Consider the following 14,131-nt stretch of genomic DNA (forward strand, 5'->3'; position numbering starts at 1 on the left):
CAACATCGTACTGCAGCGTACCCTCGACCCACTGCGCCGAGGACGATACGGGTCGGGGGGTGTTCGTCGTACCGCCACTTCGTGCCTGCGCTGCACCCCTTGGTGGCGTTGAGCCAGCTTGGGTGTTTTCATTTGAGGCTGTTGCAGGCTTCAGGCAACCTTGGGGGGCGTCTGTGCTTCGCTTCGTTTGCCTAGCTCCCTCAGCTGAGACCGCTATAGTGGCGGCGCGGTGCGCGGTGCTTTGCAGTGTTGTTCGTAGCATCGGGCCACCGACAATGCAGCTGCGTCTGAGCTGCTGCATAGCTCTTCTGCGAAGGAAACAATAAAATTGACGGTCGAGAGTGGCACATGTGGGCAGCAGTGCAGACGGGGAAAGAAACTGTGAGTCCAATGAAAAGAAACTAGAAGGGTTAAGGAGGGCACACGAAGTGGATTAAGTGCAGAGATCGAAACAGGAGTATAATACACACCCGAGCTTAGAGAGGAGTGGACGTGTGCTCGTGAGCGCATTCGGCCACGACACCGTCACGTCTCTGTATCAGAGATGTCCATCCAGCATTCATGCGCTAAGAGGGTCAGAGAGCAGATGAATGATAAAGAGGGTGGCGCAGTTGCCTGCTGAAAACGGCTAGGGAAGGCAGGGAGAACAGAGGCAAGCGGGGGGGGGGTCCATACGCCCCTCCCCGCCGTCACCGCTTTGGTAAGAGCTGCGTGCGTGTTCATTTTTATTCCGCCTCTGTCGAGACGAAATCCATAAGCATGTGCCTCAAAAAAAAAAACTGCAAGAGCTCCGTTTAGCGCTGCCAGTGCGAGGAACCGCAGCACTCGCCCTCGCACAGCCTCATTTGGAGGAACCGACGGACAGAGAGAAAGAGAAGCACCACCACGAGAGGCTCACGCCAGGAGTCCTGTTGGTATCGGAAAGAAACCAAATCAAAAAAAAAGGCCCTCTTCAGCACAACAACTCCAAGACGGCGGGTGTCTCTTGAGGCACCCAATTACGGTGTGTATCTAAAGCTGAAATGCATCCAGCGCTCTCTGTAGCGGCGAGAGACTCCGGTCACAAGAGAGTCCTTGAGCAACAGGCTCAGGCGGTTGTGGAGAAGGGTAGGAGAGGACGACGCTGACGTGAAAGCGCAACAGCTAGACAGAAACTCGCGCAACCGCCCCTCCACTGGCAGCTCCCGTCGTTGTCAACGATGGTGAAAAAAAAAAGCAACAGGGATGCCACAGCGGGAAAATGCGCAGCTGAGCCGCCCCGAACCTGGCAAAGAAACTGAGAAAAGCAGTAGACCTTGTTGCCCCCATTCTTTCCTAGTCCGTCGTGGACTCGCTTCCCCTCGGCGTCTCCATTTGTGCAACCCTCCACCGGAACGAAGATGGTGGAATCTCAGTACATGATAAGTCGTCGCCGCAGTCCTTCAAGCGCCTTCCATCGCAGCAGGGATAGAGCAGATTCAGTGCGCGCCTCCACGTAGTGCCCTTTCACCAAAGCCAGGGACGAAGTCAACAAGCTCGCGCTGCTGTCTCTGTCATCGATCTGCAGGCCAGTAAGGAGCGCGCCGCAGCTGCGCCTCGCCTCGTGCTCGCGCCGAATCTCCTCCTGTGCAGAACCGCTGCTTCCGACCGAACGAGAGAAGCTAATCGGTCGCGGCCGCTCACCCCACAGCCCATGAGAGGTGACGGGCTCCCGTTCTGCTGTTGACGACGACGGAGACAAAGAAGGTGGTGCCAGCTGATCTTTCAAGCGATCTAGCACCTGCGGCGACGGCACCGTGTACAAGTTCTGGAGTCGAGTCTGGAGAGGAACAGCACCGATCGCCTGTGTGCTGGATGCATAGTAGTCCACCCGCGTAACAGCTAGCGCGTCGGTTACGGCAAATGCTGGGTCGAGCTGCAGAAAGTCAGCGTGGGCGGTAGAGGCGTCGGTGTCCTGGGCACCCTCTTCCACGTGCGCTGTGTTTGCGCTTGATTCAACAGCCAGCACAGACATTGGCGCATCCGGTGATGAGGCAGCCATCTCGGCCTTCGAGGTGAGCGACACACTGCAGAAGGGAAACTGCTCTAGCACCGCATCTTGTAAACCACCCACCTGGGGTTCCACAAGTCCGGAGAGCGCACTCGTGGCAGAGGCCCCGCTGCTGCTCTCCACATCGGCGGCGGAACCGCGGTGCAGTGGATCATGCGCCGCCGCCGTGAACCCACCTGCATGATCGCTTGGCGCACGGCAAGCGTCGCCGCAGTCATTCACCAGGCGTTGCTGACTTTCCTCCTGCTCCTCATCGAGTGCAATAGAGACGCGTGCCGTTTGTCCTGCTGCGCTGATCTCGGGGTTAGCGACGCTGCTGTCCAACACCAGTCGAGAGATGAGGACGGACAAAGAACTGACATCGGTAGAGAGAGGTCCGATGGTGCTTTCGGTCCATCTGCTGCCTCGATACGAGGGAGCCTCAACGGCGATAAGAGGTGACGAAATTGCCACGCTGTAGCCGACGCCAGACAGTGTTGGTAGACCCAATCCATCGACGGCACGAGAGCTCCATGGGTGAGGTCGGGCAGCACTGGTGGCGGCGAATGTGTTGGTGGTAGTCGTTGTTGTAGGTGCGGCTGTGGCAGTCACCTTGAGTGTATTTGCCTGTGCGTTCTGAAGCTCCGCAGCTACACCTCGTTGCGTTGAGTTGAAACGATTCGGCGACGAGCAGTCCTTCTCAGAAGATGGCACGCAAAGCGACGCCATGAGAGGCGACATGGCTGGGGTTGGCTCCGGAAGCGGCGTCTCTGTCAGCGAGGTTTCCACATTGTTCGTCCTTACTGGACAGCCATCCATTCGCGTCATCGACCAAACTACAAAGACGCGACACACAGGCGAGGATGCCTTGGCGACGGAGTCGACAAGAGATGTGGAGCTTAAAGCCACCCACTCTGCACCAACAATGCGATGTAGACCGCCTACGAGGAGAGGCTCCGCCAAGCTCGCCTCGACCCGCTGGGTACCGCCTGCGTCATCGAGGGCCACAAGTGAGATTGAAACGTACTCCAGGGCGGGTGCGTTGCGCACTTCGAACGTAGACGGTGTGACGGTGCAGTCCATCGTCGCATCGCGCTGGGAGCAGTGAAGGATGAGTTTGTGTCGAAGCCCGTCCGCGGTACCGGTGAGCACCTTGTCCGGGACGACACTCACCACCTCCAGGTTGTATTGATAGTCGTGCATAACGACTGGCGCGTGGAAAAGGGAGAAGAGGGCAAAACAAGACGTCGCGACTGAAGAGATCAAGTCCTTCGTAGCTCAGCTCTTGTGCTTGTTGGATCTATATGTGCGTGTGGGTGTGTGCGTGCGTGCTCTGACTTTCCCAGGTGCTTTGCTTCTACAGTTCGCATGTGACTGTGTGCCAAACCATACACGAGAAGCGAAGAGTCACACTACGCGTGGTGCCTAATGGTCGGTGATTATGACAGTGGCAGCGCCGCGAGAGTGTCTATAGAGGACTGCAAGTACGGTGCGCCTATGCGTGCGATTTGGACACAACACCGCTGTACCGAAAAGAACGCTGCTTGACGGGAAGCGGAGAGATGGTGGGGTGGGGGGATGGGGAGGAGGGAGTGAGATAAGAAGAACGGATCGTTCATGCAGGCGCGAGGTCCAGCATGCACCTTCGAGGGTTTCCTGAGCAGAGAACCAACACTCCCGGGGGGCTTCTGAGTAGCTGCCACACAAGGCAGAGGAGGAAATAAAGGGCCAAGAAGAAAGGGGGCGCCTGCACAGTATTCAAAGTAGCCGGTGCGAACCGTCTGCCACCGGCCTCTGCCTATGTGCCCTGTGAGAGCACTGATCAAGAGAGCAGTACTGGTTAGACCTCCCCGCGGGCGTCTCTCTCGTGTACTAAAACATCGCAACTCAGCAGCTCTCCTGCACGCACATGGCCTCTGGGATGCCGCTTTTCTGTCGCCGTCGTTGTTGCTACGGTCACTTCTTTCTCTCGAACGAACACCTTCAGAACTGTGGTGGGTGGGAGAGAAAGGCGAAGCTGAGGAAGGAGAAAGAAGGGAAGAAGTGGGTGGAGTCAGTCCGTCAACACTAACATAGAGGAAAAGTAGAACAAGAGAACGACGCGCACACACCACGAAAAAAACAACAACTGAAGGAGAGGGAGCAGTGGAAGGAGAAGAGTGCTCGCACAAGCGGGCATACAACCTGCCGACCTCCTCCCCAAGAGAGTGGGAAAGACAAAAAATGAATGGAAACAGAGAGGGTGGGAGAATGAAAGATTGAGAGAGCGAGAGAGACATCATCATGAACGACGGAAAACCCTTCCAGGAAAGGAAACAAACAAGCATTTACATGAAGAGTAAAGACATCCAGTAGAAAATAAGAGCCCGACATACCCGCGCACACATAGAGGGGGGGGAGACGGAGAGGCTCAGCAAGTACAGTATACATACAATCACACGGGAACACAGACATCGGAGATGCGGGAGGGGGGAGGGCAGTGAGTGTTGTCAGTTAGGAATGCGACAGGCCCCACAGCAAGAACGAAAGAAACGGTTTGTGAGAATGAACCTCCACGCAAGGGCGAAGGGCAAGAAGGAGCGGTAGCGGATGCAGGGGACGTCACTCTTGCCGTCCCATCGATCATTTCATGAGGGAAGTGAGGAAGAAAGAACGAGCAACGCCGCACGAGAGAAACGTCTTGACTGACCCTCCCTTTATCGGTCACAGCCAAATCCTCAGCACTTCTCAGTCCTCTTCGCTCAGCTGAACAAGTCACCGCTTGCCTCGATTTAGGAGGCGTCTACGACTTCTTTCCGTTCTGAGGAGACCAGGCGAACGGGTCACCAGGAAACACTTCGAAATTGGTGTAGATAGCGCACTGCGGTGGCTGCGGCGTTAGTATGCACGTGGAGCTCTCGTGAGAGGAAGCAGCAGTGAAAGCATCCTCCGGCACTGCCTGAGCCTCTTCGTACGTGTAGGTGACAGGTAATTGTGCCTCCATCTTCTCATAGGCGTAGAGCACAGGCATGATGACCTCCTCAGTCGTGTATGCATAGAGCACGTGCTGCGGGGCGTCATCCGCCCCCGGTGTTACACTCACCACTGTGACCGGCGTCGGCTCCTCGTCAGCGCACGGTACGACAACATCCTCCGCCGTCGGCGGTGTCGCCATCTCCAATTTCTCCTGCCGTGTCTCCAGCCCAGATGCCTCTGAGGTGCCAATCTCCGGCTCGAACACCACGGAAGAAGTCCCAGGTGCAGTCACCATCCTCTCCAGCGGCGGCGACGGTGAATTGATGGAATCGTCGTAGCCGCCTGTGTTGTCGTCGGTCACCTCCGCCCCTACCTCCATACCCTCGTCCATCTCGTCCCGAGCTGCCTGGTCGTCGAGATCGCTGTCCACACCGGCGAGCGTGTGGGCAGGTACCCAGGAGAAGCGCGCCTTGACGGCCGCCGTCCGCCTCGGCGCCTCTTGCAGCTGGGCAAGACAGAGCGCACGCATGCACGGCTGCGACGAGCTGAAATGCAGCGCAAGTGCAGGGACATAGTAAAATAGAATGCCAAAGTCATCGCGGCAGCACTGCGCGACAAGTGGAAAGAGCGTGTTGCGTTCCTCCTCTTCCAGCTCGTAGCGGCTGATGACCTCGCAGTGGTTCAGCGCAAAGAGCTGCATGGCGTACACGCCTTGCAGATACTGAAACACAGACGCTCGAGAAGCCTCCTCCTCCGCCATGAGCATGGCGCGTGCATCCTCTTCAATCTCCTCAAAGCCCAGGTCCCTCACCGGCTCTACCGCAGGGGTCGTTGGGCCGTAGCGTGTGATCACGAGGTGGCGGTAGTAGTCAGCAGGCACTGCACGGAAAAAGCGCTGCTTGACTGAAGTGAAGACTTCATCCTCCTCGTACTCCAGTCGCTGCCGGGACAAGGTTTCCCTCGCCATCGTGTCCTTTAGAAGGTTGAGGAAAAACCACGTACGGCTGCACACTTCTTCGATGTGCTCGCGAAGGCGACGCTCCACACCGTAGCTCCACTGCCGCAGCTCCCGCTCCTCTTGCTGCAGCTCCGCAAAGGCAGCGTATGGAAAAGCGCGAAACGGGCGACCTGTGGGCAGGGCCACCTGCCGCGGCGGCACTGCCTCGAACCACACAGACGTCTCCTTTTTGTAGAGCGCCAATTCAAAGCGATTTCGGCGAGCCAGCACACCTCCCCTCGCAAGTGCTTTGTTGTCGGCGATCATCACCGCAGCGACGTGAAGGACATCTTGGAAGGCCATTCGGCACCTCTCCTCAAGCGCCTTGCGCTCGCCGACCTCTCGCCGCTGCACATGAAGCAACAACTCCGTGTAGGTCGGCACGCGAGTGACAAGCTCCGCGTAGTGGTCCGAGAAGCTCTGAGCGATAATCGCCATCGTCGAGTGTATATATCGTTCACTGATGCTGGGGCAAAGAAAGAAGAAGAACGAACAGAGGTGCACACGTGCACCAGCAGAGTGCAAAGTCGGCTGTTGGGCTGAGAAGCTGTACTAGGAGCGCTGGGGGCGAGTGGAGACTACGTGTAAGAGTGCTGAGTACGGTGTCGTGAGAGCGGCAGACAGAGGACTAGAGGAAAATTAAGTGCAGAAAGGTGCGCAGTTACTCCACAGATGCGACAGCGATAGCGTGCACGGGGGTAACTAAGTGCTACTGCTTCACTGATAGTTTGTGCAAATTATTCAAGTCCCTGTGGATTGCACGAGCTAAGAAGAGGGGAGAGACAGTAGGTGTAGAGAATATAGAAGGAGCGACAGCGAGAAACCAAGGCTGTGTACCGAGGAAAATAGAAAGAAAGGCCTCTTCAGGCGCCGAGAAATATGTTTCCTTCTATGTAAAAACCTAGCAGAGCTGCTACAGGTCTTTGTACATTTGCATCGCGAGAGAAAAAAAAAGAGACGCAGGTTGCACTGCATCCAGAGATGATCGACGCTCTACGGTTTTCGTTCCCATTTTTTCGATGAGGAAGGGGTGCTAAAATAAGAAAGCATCCCTTCCCCATCACACATATGCATGAGAATACTTCCTGCTCTCGCTAATGTGAAATCAGAGAGAAGAGTAAAGAGAAGATAATTGAGCTGAGGCGCTCCATCCGAATCTCTAACCTTTTATAGGAAACGCCACAAACGTGTTGGACGTAGCCATGTAAGGAAAGCTGACCTCTGCATTCGGCTACTGCAGAATCGCTGTTTATCGTTCTAGTGAGTTCTTCGAAAGTGGTGTGCCCACCCTTCCCCATTCATCCTGTCTCACCCGGTGACTCACATGACGAGGGGGAGAGGGCGGGTAGACTGCGACTGACTTGAACTCACAGACGAGGTAGGTAAAGCTGGCTAACATCTTGCCCAAGATGAAGGAAAAGAGAGCTGCCAATACACCAGACACGTGTAGCCGTGCACCGCGCTTGGAAGGCGCCGCGCTCACCACACCCCCTCCAAAACGATAGGAAAAAAAAGAACAGAGGAAAGTAGCGGAGAGGCCTCTACAAGAGAGCAAAACTGTTTTTTTTTTTTTGTGGGGAGAGAGGTGAGGAGGGTAGAGGGGTGAAGACAAAAGAGGAGGGAGAAAAGAGAGCGAAGAAGAGGAAGAGGTGTCCTACTTCGTGATTGAAGTGGAACAACAAACACCAAACAACAAAGCCTTAGAAAAAAAAAAAAAAGAAAAAAATAGATAAAAAAAAGGCGGGAGATGTAAATGGGCGTCACTTCGAAACAGAGAAATGACAACTTCACTCCCTGAAAAGAACCCTGACGAAGCCAACCGTCTCGTTCACTTCTTCGTTCAGCGGGGGGAAAGGGGTGCTCAGCTGCTCTCATCTGCGTCGGGTAAGAAGAGGAAGATGGGAGAAGGCAAGTGAGATTGGTCCCCATTGCCTCGTCTGTAATGCACGTTTGCCATGGCCTATATGCAAGTACAGAACCATTAGCGAGGCTTCATCTTCCTAAGAGATGGAAAAAGGAGCGGGCGGCACTGTACAACAATACAGGCAGGAGAGTGACATAAATCCGTAGCCCGACCAAAAATTATATTATAACCAAAAAAAAAAAGAGAACACAATACATGGGCGTCACCCAACGTAGCAGTGAACGCCACCACATACGCAATATCGAACATCTCTGCTTGCCTGGTTACCCACTCCCTCTCTTGTGGTGTGACATCGGCGCTGCTCTCGAGCTTTCTTCTCACACACATTGCAGACCCTTTTGTGCCCATCAGCAACAAGTGCCGCGTGTTGCGTGCTGCAAGGCATTGCACCCCGAAGACCACAGCGGCAGCAACCGTCCCGAAACAGCTAAAAAGCGCAATCGGAAAGCGATTCTTTCGGCTTTCACCCTACCCACTCTCTGCCATGCCGCACGTGAGTCCCAGCACCGCCTCGGACACCACTCCGCCCGCCGCCACGTCCTGCAGGGGCCCATCGCGTCCCGCAAAGCAGCCGTGGACACACGCGCCACAGCAACGCGCCGACTCGGCCACCTCACAGCACAGCCCCAGCCTCGTTCACTACACCGCCCACCCCCTTCGCCGGCCGCCACGCCGTGCACCCCTCGGAATGACACTCGGCCTCCCCACGTCAGCGGGCAGCGAGGGCCGGGTGAGGGGCGGGCGACTCACGCTGGCACACCCTGCACACCACGCAGGGGCCACAGACGCCTTCACGGTCGCGGGCCGCTCTGACGCAGCGCAGCCCACGACCTGGCCGCCGACACCAGCAGCGATGCACCACTCCGGCCCCCCTGCACCGTGGGTGCGTGACCCTGTCAGCACCAGAAGTGGCTCGGCATTGGCAGGGAGACGGGGTGGGGGGCTGCATCGCTTCTCTCCACACACACAGAGTGGGTGATGGGGGCACCGTGATGACGCCACGCACTGCGGTGTGCCCGGTTTCCAAGAGGAGGGAAACAGAGTAAAATACACTGAAAAAGACAAGTCGCTCCTGCTGAGTGTGGTTGAGAAAGCCTACCTTCTTTACCAACCTGTGCGCGCACCTTCAAGCTGCCAAGACTAACCTCCTCTGCCCACCGGCGCTCCGCGCATGGAGGGCGGCAAAATGAGCTCCGACAAGCGGAAGCTGTGGTGGTCCAAGATCGGCAGCTGGACGTCCCAGCCAGCAGCCTGTAGCATCTTCCTGAACTCCTCCCCACGGGTTTGCCAAAGTTCTTGCTCACCATGGCACTTGCGCAGGAAGCGACGAAGGTTCACTTCTGTGGCTGCGTGTCGCAGCACCGCGGTGTACATGATGAGATGCGCCGTAATCAGCTGCTTTGCGGTGCACTTCTGATGCACCAAGAGCACCAGACGCTGGCCATGGAATTTCTCCTCCATGTCGAGAACCTCCTGTGAGCGGCGCCGCCAGCTACCAATCCGGAAGAAGTGCGGCAACACGGGAAACTCGTAGCGTTCCCAGCATTCTCGTAGCGTGAGCGGCAGAAAGGCAGGCTTCCACATGGCCAGCATGAACGTATGGTCGTTATTTACATACAGTACATCCTCCTCCAGCGTGTCAGAGCGAATCAGCAGCTTGTCCACTGGAGGGCTGATGTACACGAGGTGCGTGGCCACATCAAGCGCGATGCCCGCCTTCTTGAGCGCCGGCAACGGCAGCATGCGCACCCCAAGCAGGTCGGATATCTCCTGTGGTGTCATGATGCGACGCTTCTCCATGATAAAGGCGCGCAGCAGAAGTTTCATCGTGTCGAAGTTGAGCAAACGAAACGAGATGGGCATCATCATCCTGGAGGAGAGAAGCATGTTCGCTGCACAGCAGACGGCGACAGTGAAGAGCTGCATCGTGAAACTAGCAATGTAGGTGCAGTACAGGATACCCAGTGCCGTCGCGATTGTGTAGGATACCATGCCGAAGGAGTTGAACTTCTTCGTCAGCTCGGCGAGGTTGTTGTTGATGGCGTAGTGTTGAAGTGTCGAGGCGCGCGCCACAAAGTACATGAGCGCCGAGGACTGCTTTACGGTCGAGGTGACGATAGCAGCGGCGAGGAGGTGGTTCGGTACCACGGACGGAATCAGCATGTCGGACATGACCATAATGTTGTTCATCAAGACGCTCACGACAAACCAGAACTTTGGTCGGTTCTCATAGGAGACGACTTGATTCGCCATGTAGGCCGCGAGCAGGGCAGGGGCGAGATCCTTGAGCATCCACAACTGCGGCGAGGAACCGAGGAAGAAGCCGCTGAGCAGCGACTGATACCCGATCGAGGAAGCGAAGTTGGACACAAAGGAACTTGTTAGCGACAGGTAGAAAAACCGCTGAAACCCAGCAGCGGTTGTGTCCGGGAAGCCTTTAGGCATACCGAAGAGTCGCATTTGATTCGATACCGTTTCTCGGCGCCGTACCGACGGGGCGCACACCCTGTCCGTGCCAGGGATGACGCTCCATCGGTAGTCTTTTATGCCCTGCGAGAAGTTCAGCATCACGACTTCTCCGTTTCCCCTCAACGTCGGAGCATTCGTGCCGGATGCGCTGACAATGGGACTCGAGATAGACGTCGACACCGGGGAAGATGTCGACACTGAAAAGATCAACTTCGACTCAGATACACGGCCGCTGCTGTCAGTGCTGCTCCCGCTAGGCATACAGCTGCTGCTTCGCATATTAGGAAAAGTGGCAGCCATGCGTGTAGGTGAAAAGGTTGCCACCGCCGCTAAACGACTCTGACGAGAGGACACCACCCACCCCCGCAGCAGCGAAGCCGTTTCAATACTGAGTAATGCCTCCACCCTCCAGTGGCGCATATTCGCGCCTGCATGTCGCCGAAGAGGGGCAGTCGCGCGAATGCACGCGTGGCCAAGTCGCTTCATGAATATTCTGTGTCTCGAGGGAGTCTGGTGCCGCGTGGCTAGGAGCTACTAAGTTTTGCCCCTCAATACTTCACCGCCTTGTGAAACTGCTTGAGTTCACAGGAGAGAGAGTGAGGGAGGGTACGATACGATACGCAACAGAAAACAAAGACAAAACGAGTCAAAAATAAATGGAAGAGGGGGAGATTATGGGCATCAAAGTACGCGGCAGGAACAGCACAAACCTACAAGGTGTCCCTGAGCAGCGGGCCGGAAAGAACCGACAAGGGTGGTGAGAGGCCAAAGGCGAAAAAAAAGAGCGACAGGAGGGGCACCCATGACGACCAGAGAAAGAGGAGGCGGTAGAAACAGAGTAAGAGTGACCGAGAAAGAGGGGGCGTTCAGCGTGGTAAAGGGGTTAAAGTAGGCCTCCAAAGGGAGCACAAGCGCCCAAAAAAGAGCCAAAAATACATCGAACTAAACACCAGGAAAGAAGGCAGACGCCTTCCGTTGCCTTGTGTGTCAGGCTTCGTAACGCAGGGAGGTATCCGTGCACACAACTTCGACACCCACACATAAGCCTCTTATCGTATAGCGTGTCTTTGCGCACCGTGCATGCATTCCTTCACAAGCACAAGCATGTCACCAAGAGAAGTACTGCAATTCTTTCGGCTTTCACCCTACCCACTCTCTGCCATGCAGCACGTGAGTCCCAGCACCGCCTCGGACACCACTCCGCCCGCCGCCACGTCCTGCAGGGGCCCATCTCGTCCCGCAAAGCAGCCGTGGACACACGCGCCACAGCAACGCGCCGACTCGGCCACCTCACAGCACAGCCCCAGCCTCGTTCACTACACCGCCCACCCCCTTCGCCGGCCGCCACGCCGTGCACCCCTCGGAATGACACTCGGCCTCCCCACGCCAGCGGGCAGCGAGGGCCGGGTGAGGGGCGGGCGACTCACGCTGGCACACCCTGCACACCACGCAGGGGCCACAGACGCCTTCACGGTCGCGGGCCGCTCCGACGCAGCGCAGCCCACGACCTGGCCGCCGACACCAGCAGCGATGCACCACTCCGGCCCCCCTGCACCGTGGGTGCGTGACCCTGTCAGCACCAGAAGTGGCTCGGCATTGGCAGGGAGACGGGGTGGGGGACTGCATCGCTTCTCTCCACACACACAGAGTGGGTGATGGGGGCACCGTGATGACGCCACGTACTGCGGTGTGCCCCGGCTGCAGAGAGTAGTAGAGCGACGCCAAGAAGCGAAGGAAAAAGGGAGAACGTGGAAGTGACGCACACTGAGGGGGTGCTGTGGAACGACTCTGAAAACGACGACACACTGACAGACGTATAAAAGCTGAAGCTCAACGAGCTGGAAAGACACACGAAGCGAAAAAAAAAGGCAGAATCGGGTTAGTGCCGAGAGATACAGCAACCCCCACCAAGGTCACTGCACAGTGCCAGCCTTGAGCGCAGCAACAAGCACCTGCTCGGCGAAAGAAGAAGGTAATGCATCCGAGAAGGGAAAGGAAGTAGATAAAATGAAACAAAGAGGCAAAACTGATGAAGGGTGAATGAGCCCCACAAACGACGATAGCAGAAAAAAAAAACAGACGACAAGAGACACGCGCACAAGAGAAAGATAAGCGAGTGATCAACGACAGACTCGCAGACACGCACAACGGTATATGTGTATACTGTCACACACACACACACACACGCATATATATATATACACGCGCGTAGAACCGCTATCTAGAAACAAGGAGAGTAAAGCGCCGCATCAGCACCGACGAAGGAAAACAGGGGGAAAAAAAATAAGACATCCACACGACAGTTTTACCTTTGATGCGAAACTGTCGTGTGGATGTCTTATTTTTTTTTTCCCCCTGTTTTCCTTTACATGCTATCGTGTCGTAGAGACTCGTAAGGATACTGCGCTCCGTGAGAAGAGAAGCGGAAGCGATCTTCTTCGGTCTGAAGTGGGTGTGAAAGGTGCAGAAGCGCCTCACTCTGGGTGTGGGGAAGGGAAGGGCACGGAAAACGATAGGAGGAGGAAGGATGGTGCTGTCATGCTCATCGCTTTTTTATCTCAGCTCAAGACAGGAGACACGGTGCAGTTCTTGTATGATGCAACAATGCACTTTTTCACGCCCTTTTCGTTCTTCCTATGGTACATGTGTACGCTATAAGGCACGTAAAGCATCGGCAAAAGAAAGAGAGATTTGTAGAACGCAAGCGGTTGAAGTGGGAGGGATTACGGAGCGAAGCCACTGCGGGTGCATATGCAGAACGCGATAAAGAGAGAGCAAAGGGGAAAGACTTCATCTTCCGGTTCTTGGGCTACTCTACTATCACTTGCCATGTGTGCTTCACAAGAGCAGTGACGCACGGATGCAACGTAGGCGGACCACAGAAAGGCAGTCTGCCGCTCAGCAACCTTGTTAATAACCGAGGCAACGCCCTGGATAGGCTTTGCACCGTTGTCGAGGCAGGGAAGAAAACCTGTAAAAGAGGACAGGGTGTAGCGCAGGTCATCTAGTCAAACAGTCCCCACAAGCACACACACACACACACACCTATCCTCTAGCACGATCCGAAACCGGCACCCGCAGGGCATCTCAAGTCGTGCCCGTCCTCTTTTGTTGTCCGCCCTGCTTTCTGGTTCGGCTCACGTCCTTAAAGACACACAGCCACGCACCCATACACGACTCTCTCCCTCCCTCTCTCTCTCTCTCTCTCTCGCCTCGTCCTCTTTCGCTTGGGTGAGGCCACAGAGCCGGTCAGCTTGACATGAAGGTGCTGAGCTGCTCCTTGTTTGTAACGCATACAAGTAACAAAAGAGAGAAGGACAGCGAGAGAGCTCCACATCAGGGGCGCGCATAGAGTTAAAAGGGGAGAAAAAAAAACACTAGAGGGACACACCGAGAGAGAGAGGAGAAAAGATGAGGAAGAAACAAAAAGGAACCACCAACAGAAGAGCTACAGTACATGAGAGTTCACCCACCATTTTCGTGTTCGTTCGCTTCTTTTTTTTTTTTTTGCGTGTGTGTGTGTGTGTGTGTGTGTGTTGTATTTTCACTATGAACATCAAGTGCGGTGGCAACGAAGGAAAGAAGCACGAGGGAAATTGAATGAAGAAGTCAACGACATCATGAAAAAAGAGACACAGACACACGCATCGAGGTTGAGTGGGAAGAAGGCTGAGAAAGAAGGCATACAGTTAGAGAGCGGCACACAACCTCACAGACGGTGCCGCACTGCCACACTGCACACCATCGTCACCGAACGCCGAAAGCACAAAGGAAAAAA

At 55.7% G+C, this 14,131-nt stretch overlaps 3 protein-coding genes across 3 annotated transcripts; all 3 read right to left on the minus strand.

The window, feature by feature from the left end:
• Nucleotides 1-1,390: 1,390 nt before the first annotated feature.
• LBRM_32_2090 (conserved hypothetical protein) lies at nucleotides 1,391-3,211 on the minus strand (the record flags this gene model as incomplete). The annotated part of the gene is made up of 1 exon (XM_001567514.2): nucleotides 1,391-3,211. One exon carries the CDS (start codon nucleotides 3,209-3,211, stop codon nucleotides 1,391-1,393), a length of 1,821 nt encoding a protein of 606 aa, XP_001567564.2.
• Nucleotides 3,212-4,790: 1,579 nt separating this feature from the next.
• LBRM_32_2100 (conserved hypothetical protein) lies at nucleotides 4,791-6,398 on the minus strand (the record flags this gene model as incomplete). Its single annotated transcript, XM_001567515.2, has 1 exon — nucleotides 4,791-6,398. One exon carries the CDS (start codon nucleotides 6,396-6,398, stop codon nucleotides 4,791-4,793), a length of 1,608 nt encoding a protein of 535 aa, XP_001567565.2.
• Nucleotides 6,399-9,024: 2,626 nt separating this feature from the next.
• On the minus strand, nucleotides 9,025-10,344 carry LBRM_32_2110 (conserved hypothetical protein; the record flags this gene model as incomplete). The annotated part of the gene is made up of 1 exon (XM_001567516.1): nucleotides 9,025-10,344. One exon carries the CDS (start codon nucleotides 10,342-10,344, stop codon nucleotides 9,025-9,027), a length of 1,320 nt encoding a protein of 439 aa, XP_001567566.1.
• Nucleotides 10,345-14,131: the final 3,787 nt, after the last annotated feature.

This window comes from Leishmania braziliensis, chromosome 32 (genome assembly GCF_000002845.2).
Source record: "Leishmania braziliensis MHOM/BR/75/M2904 complete genome, chromosome 32".
Lineage (NCBI taxonomy): Eukaryota > Euglenozoa > Kinetoplastea > Trypanosomatida > Trypanosomatidae > Leishmania > Leishmania braziliensis.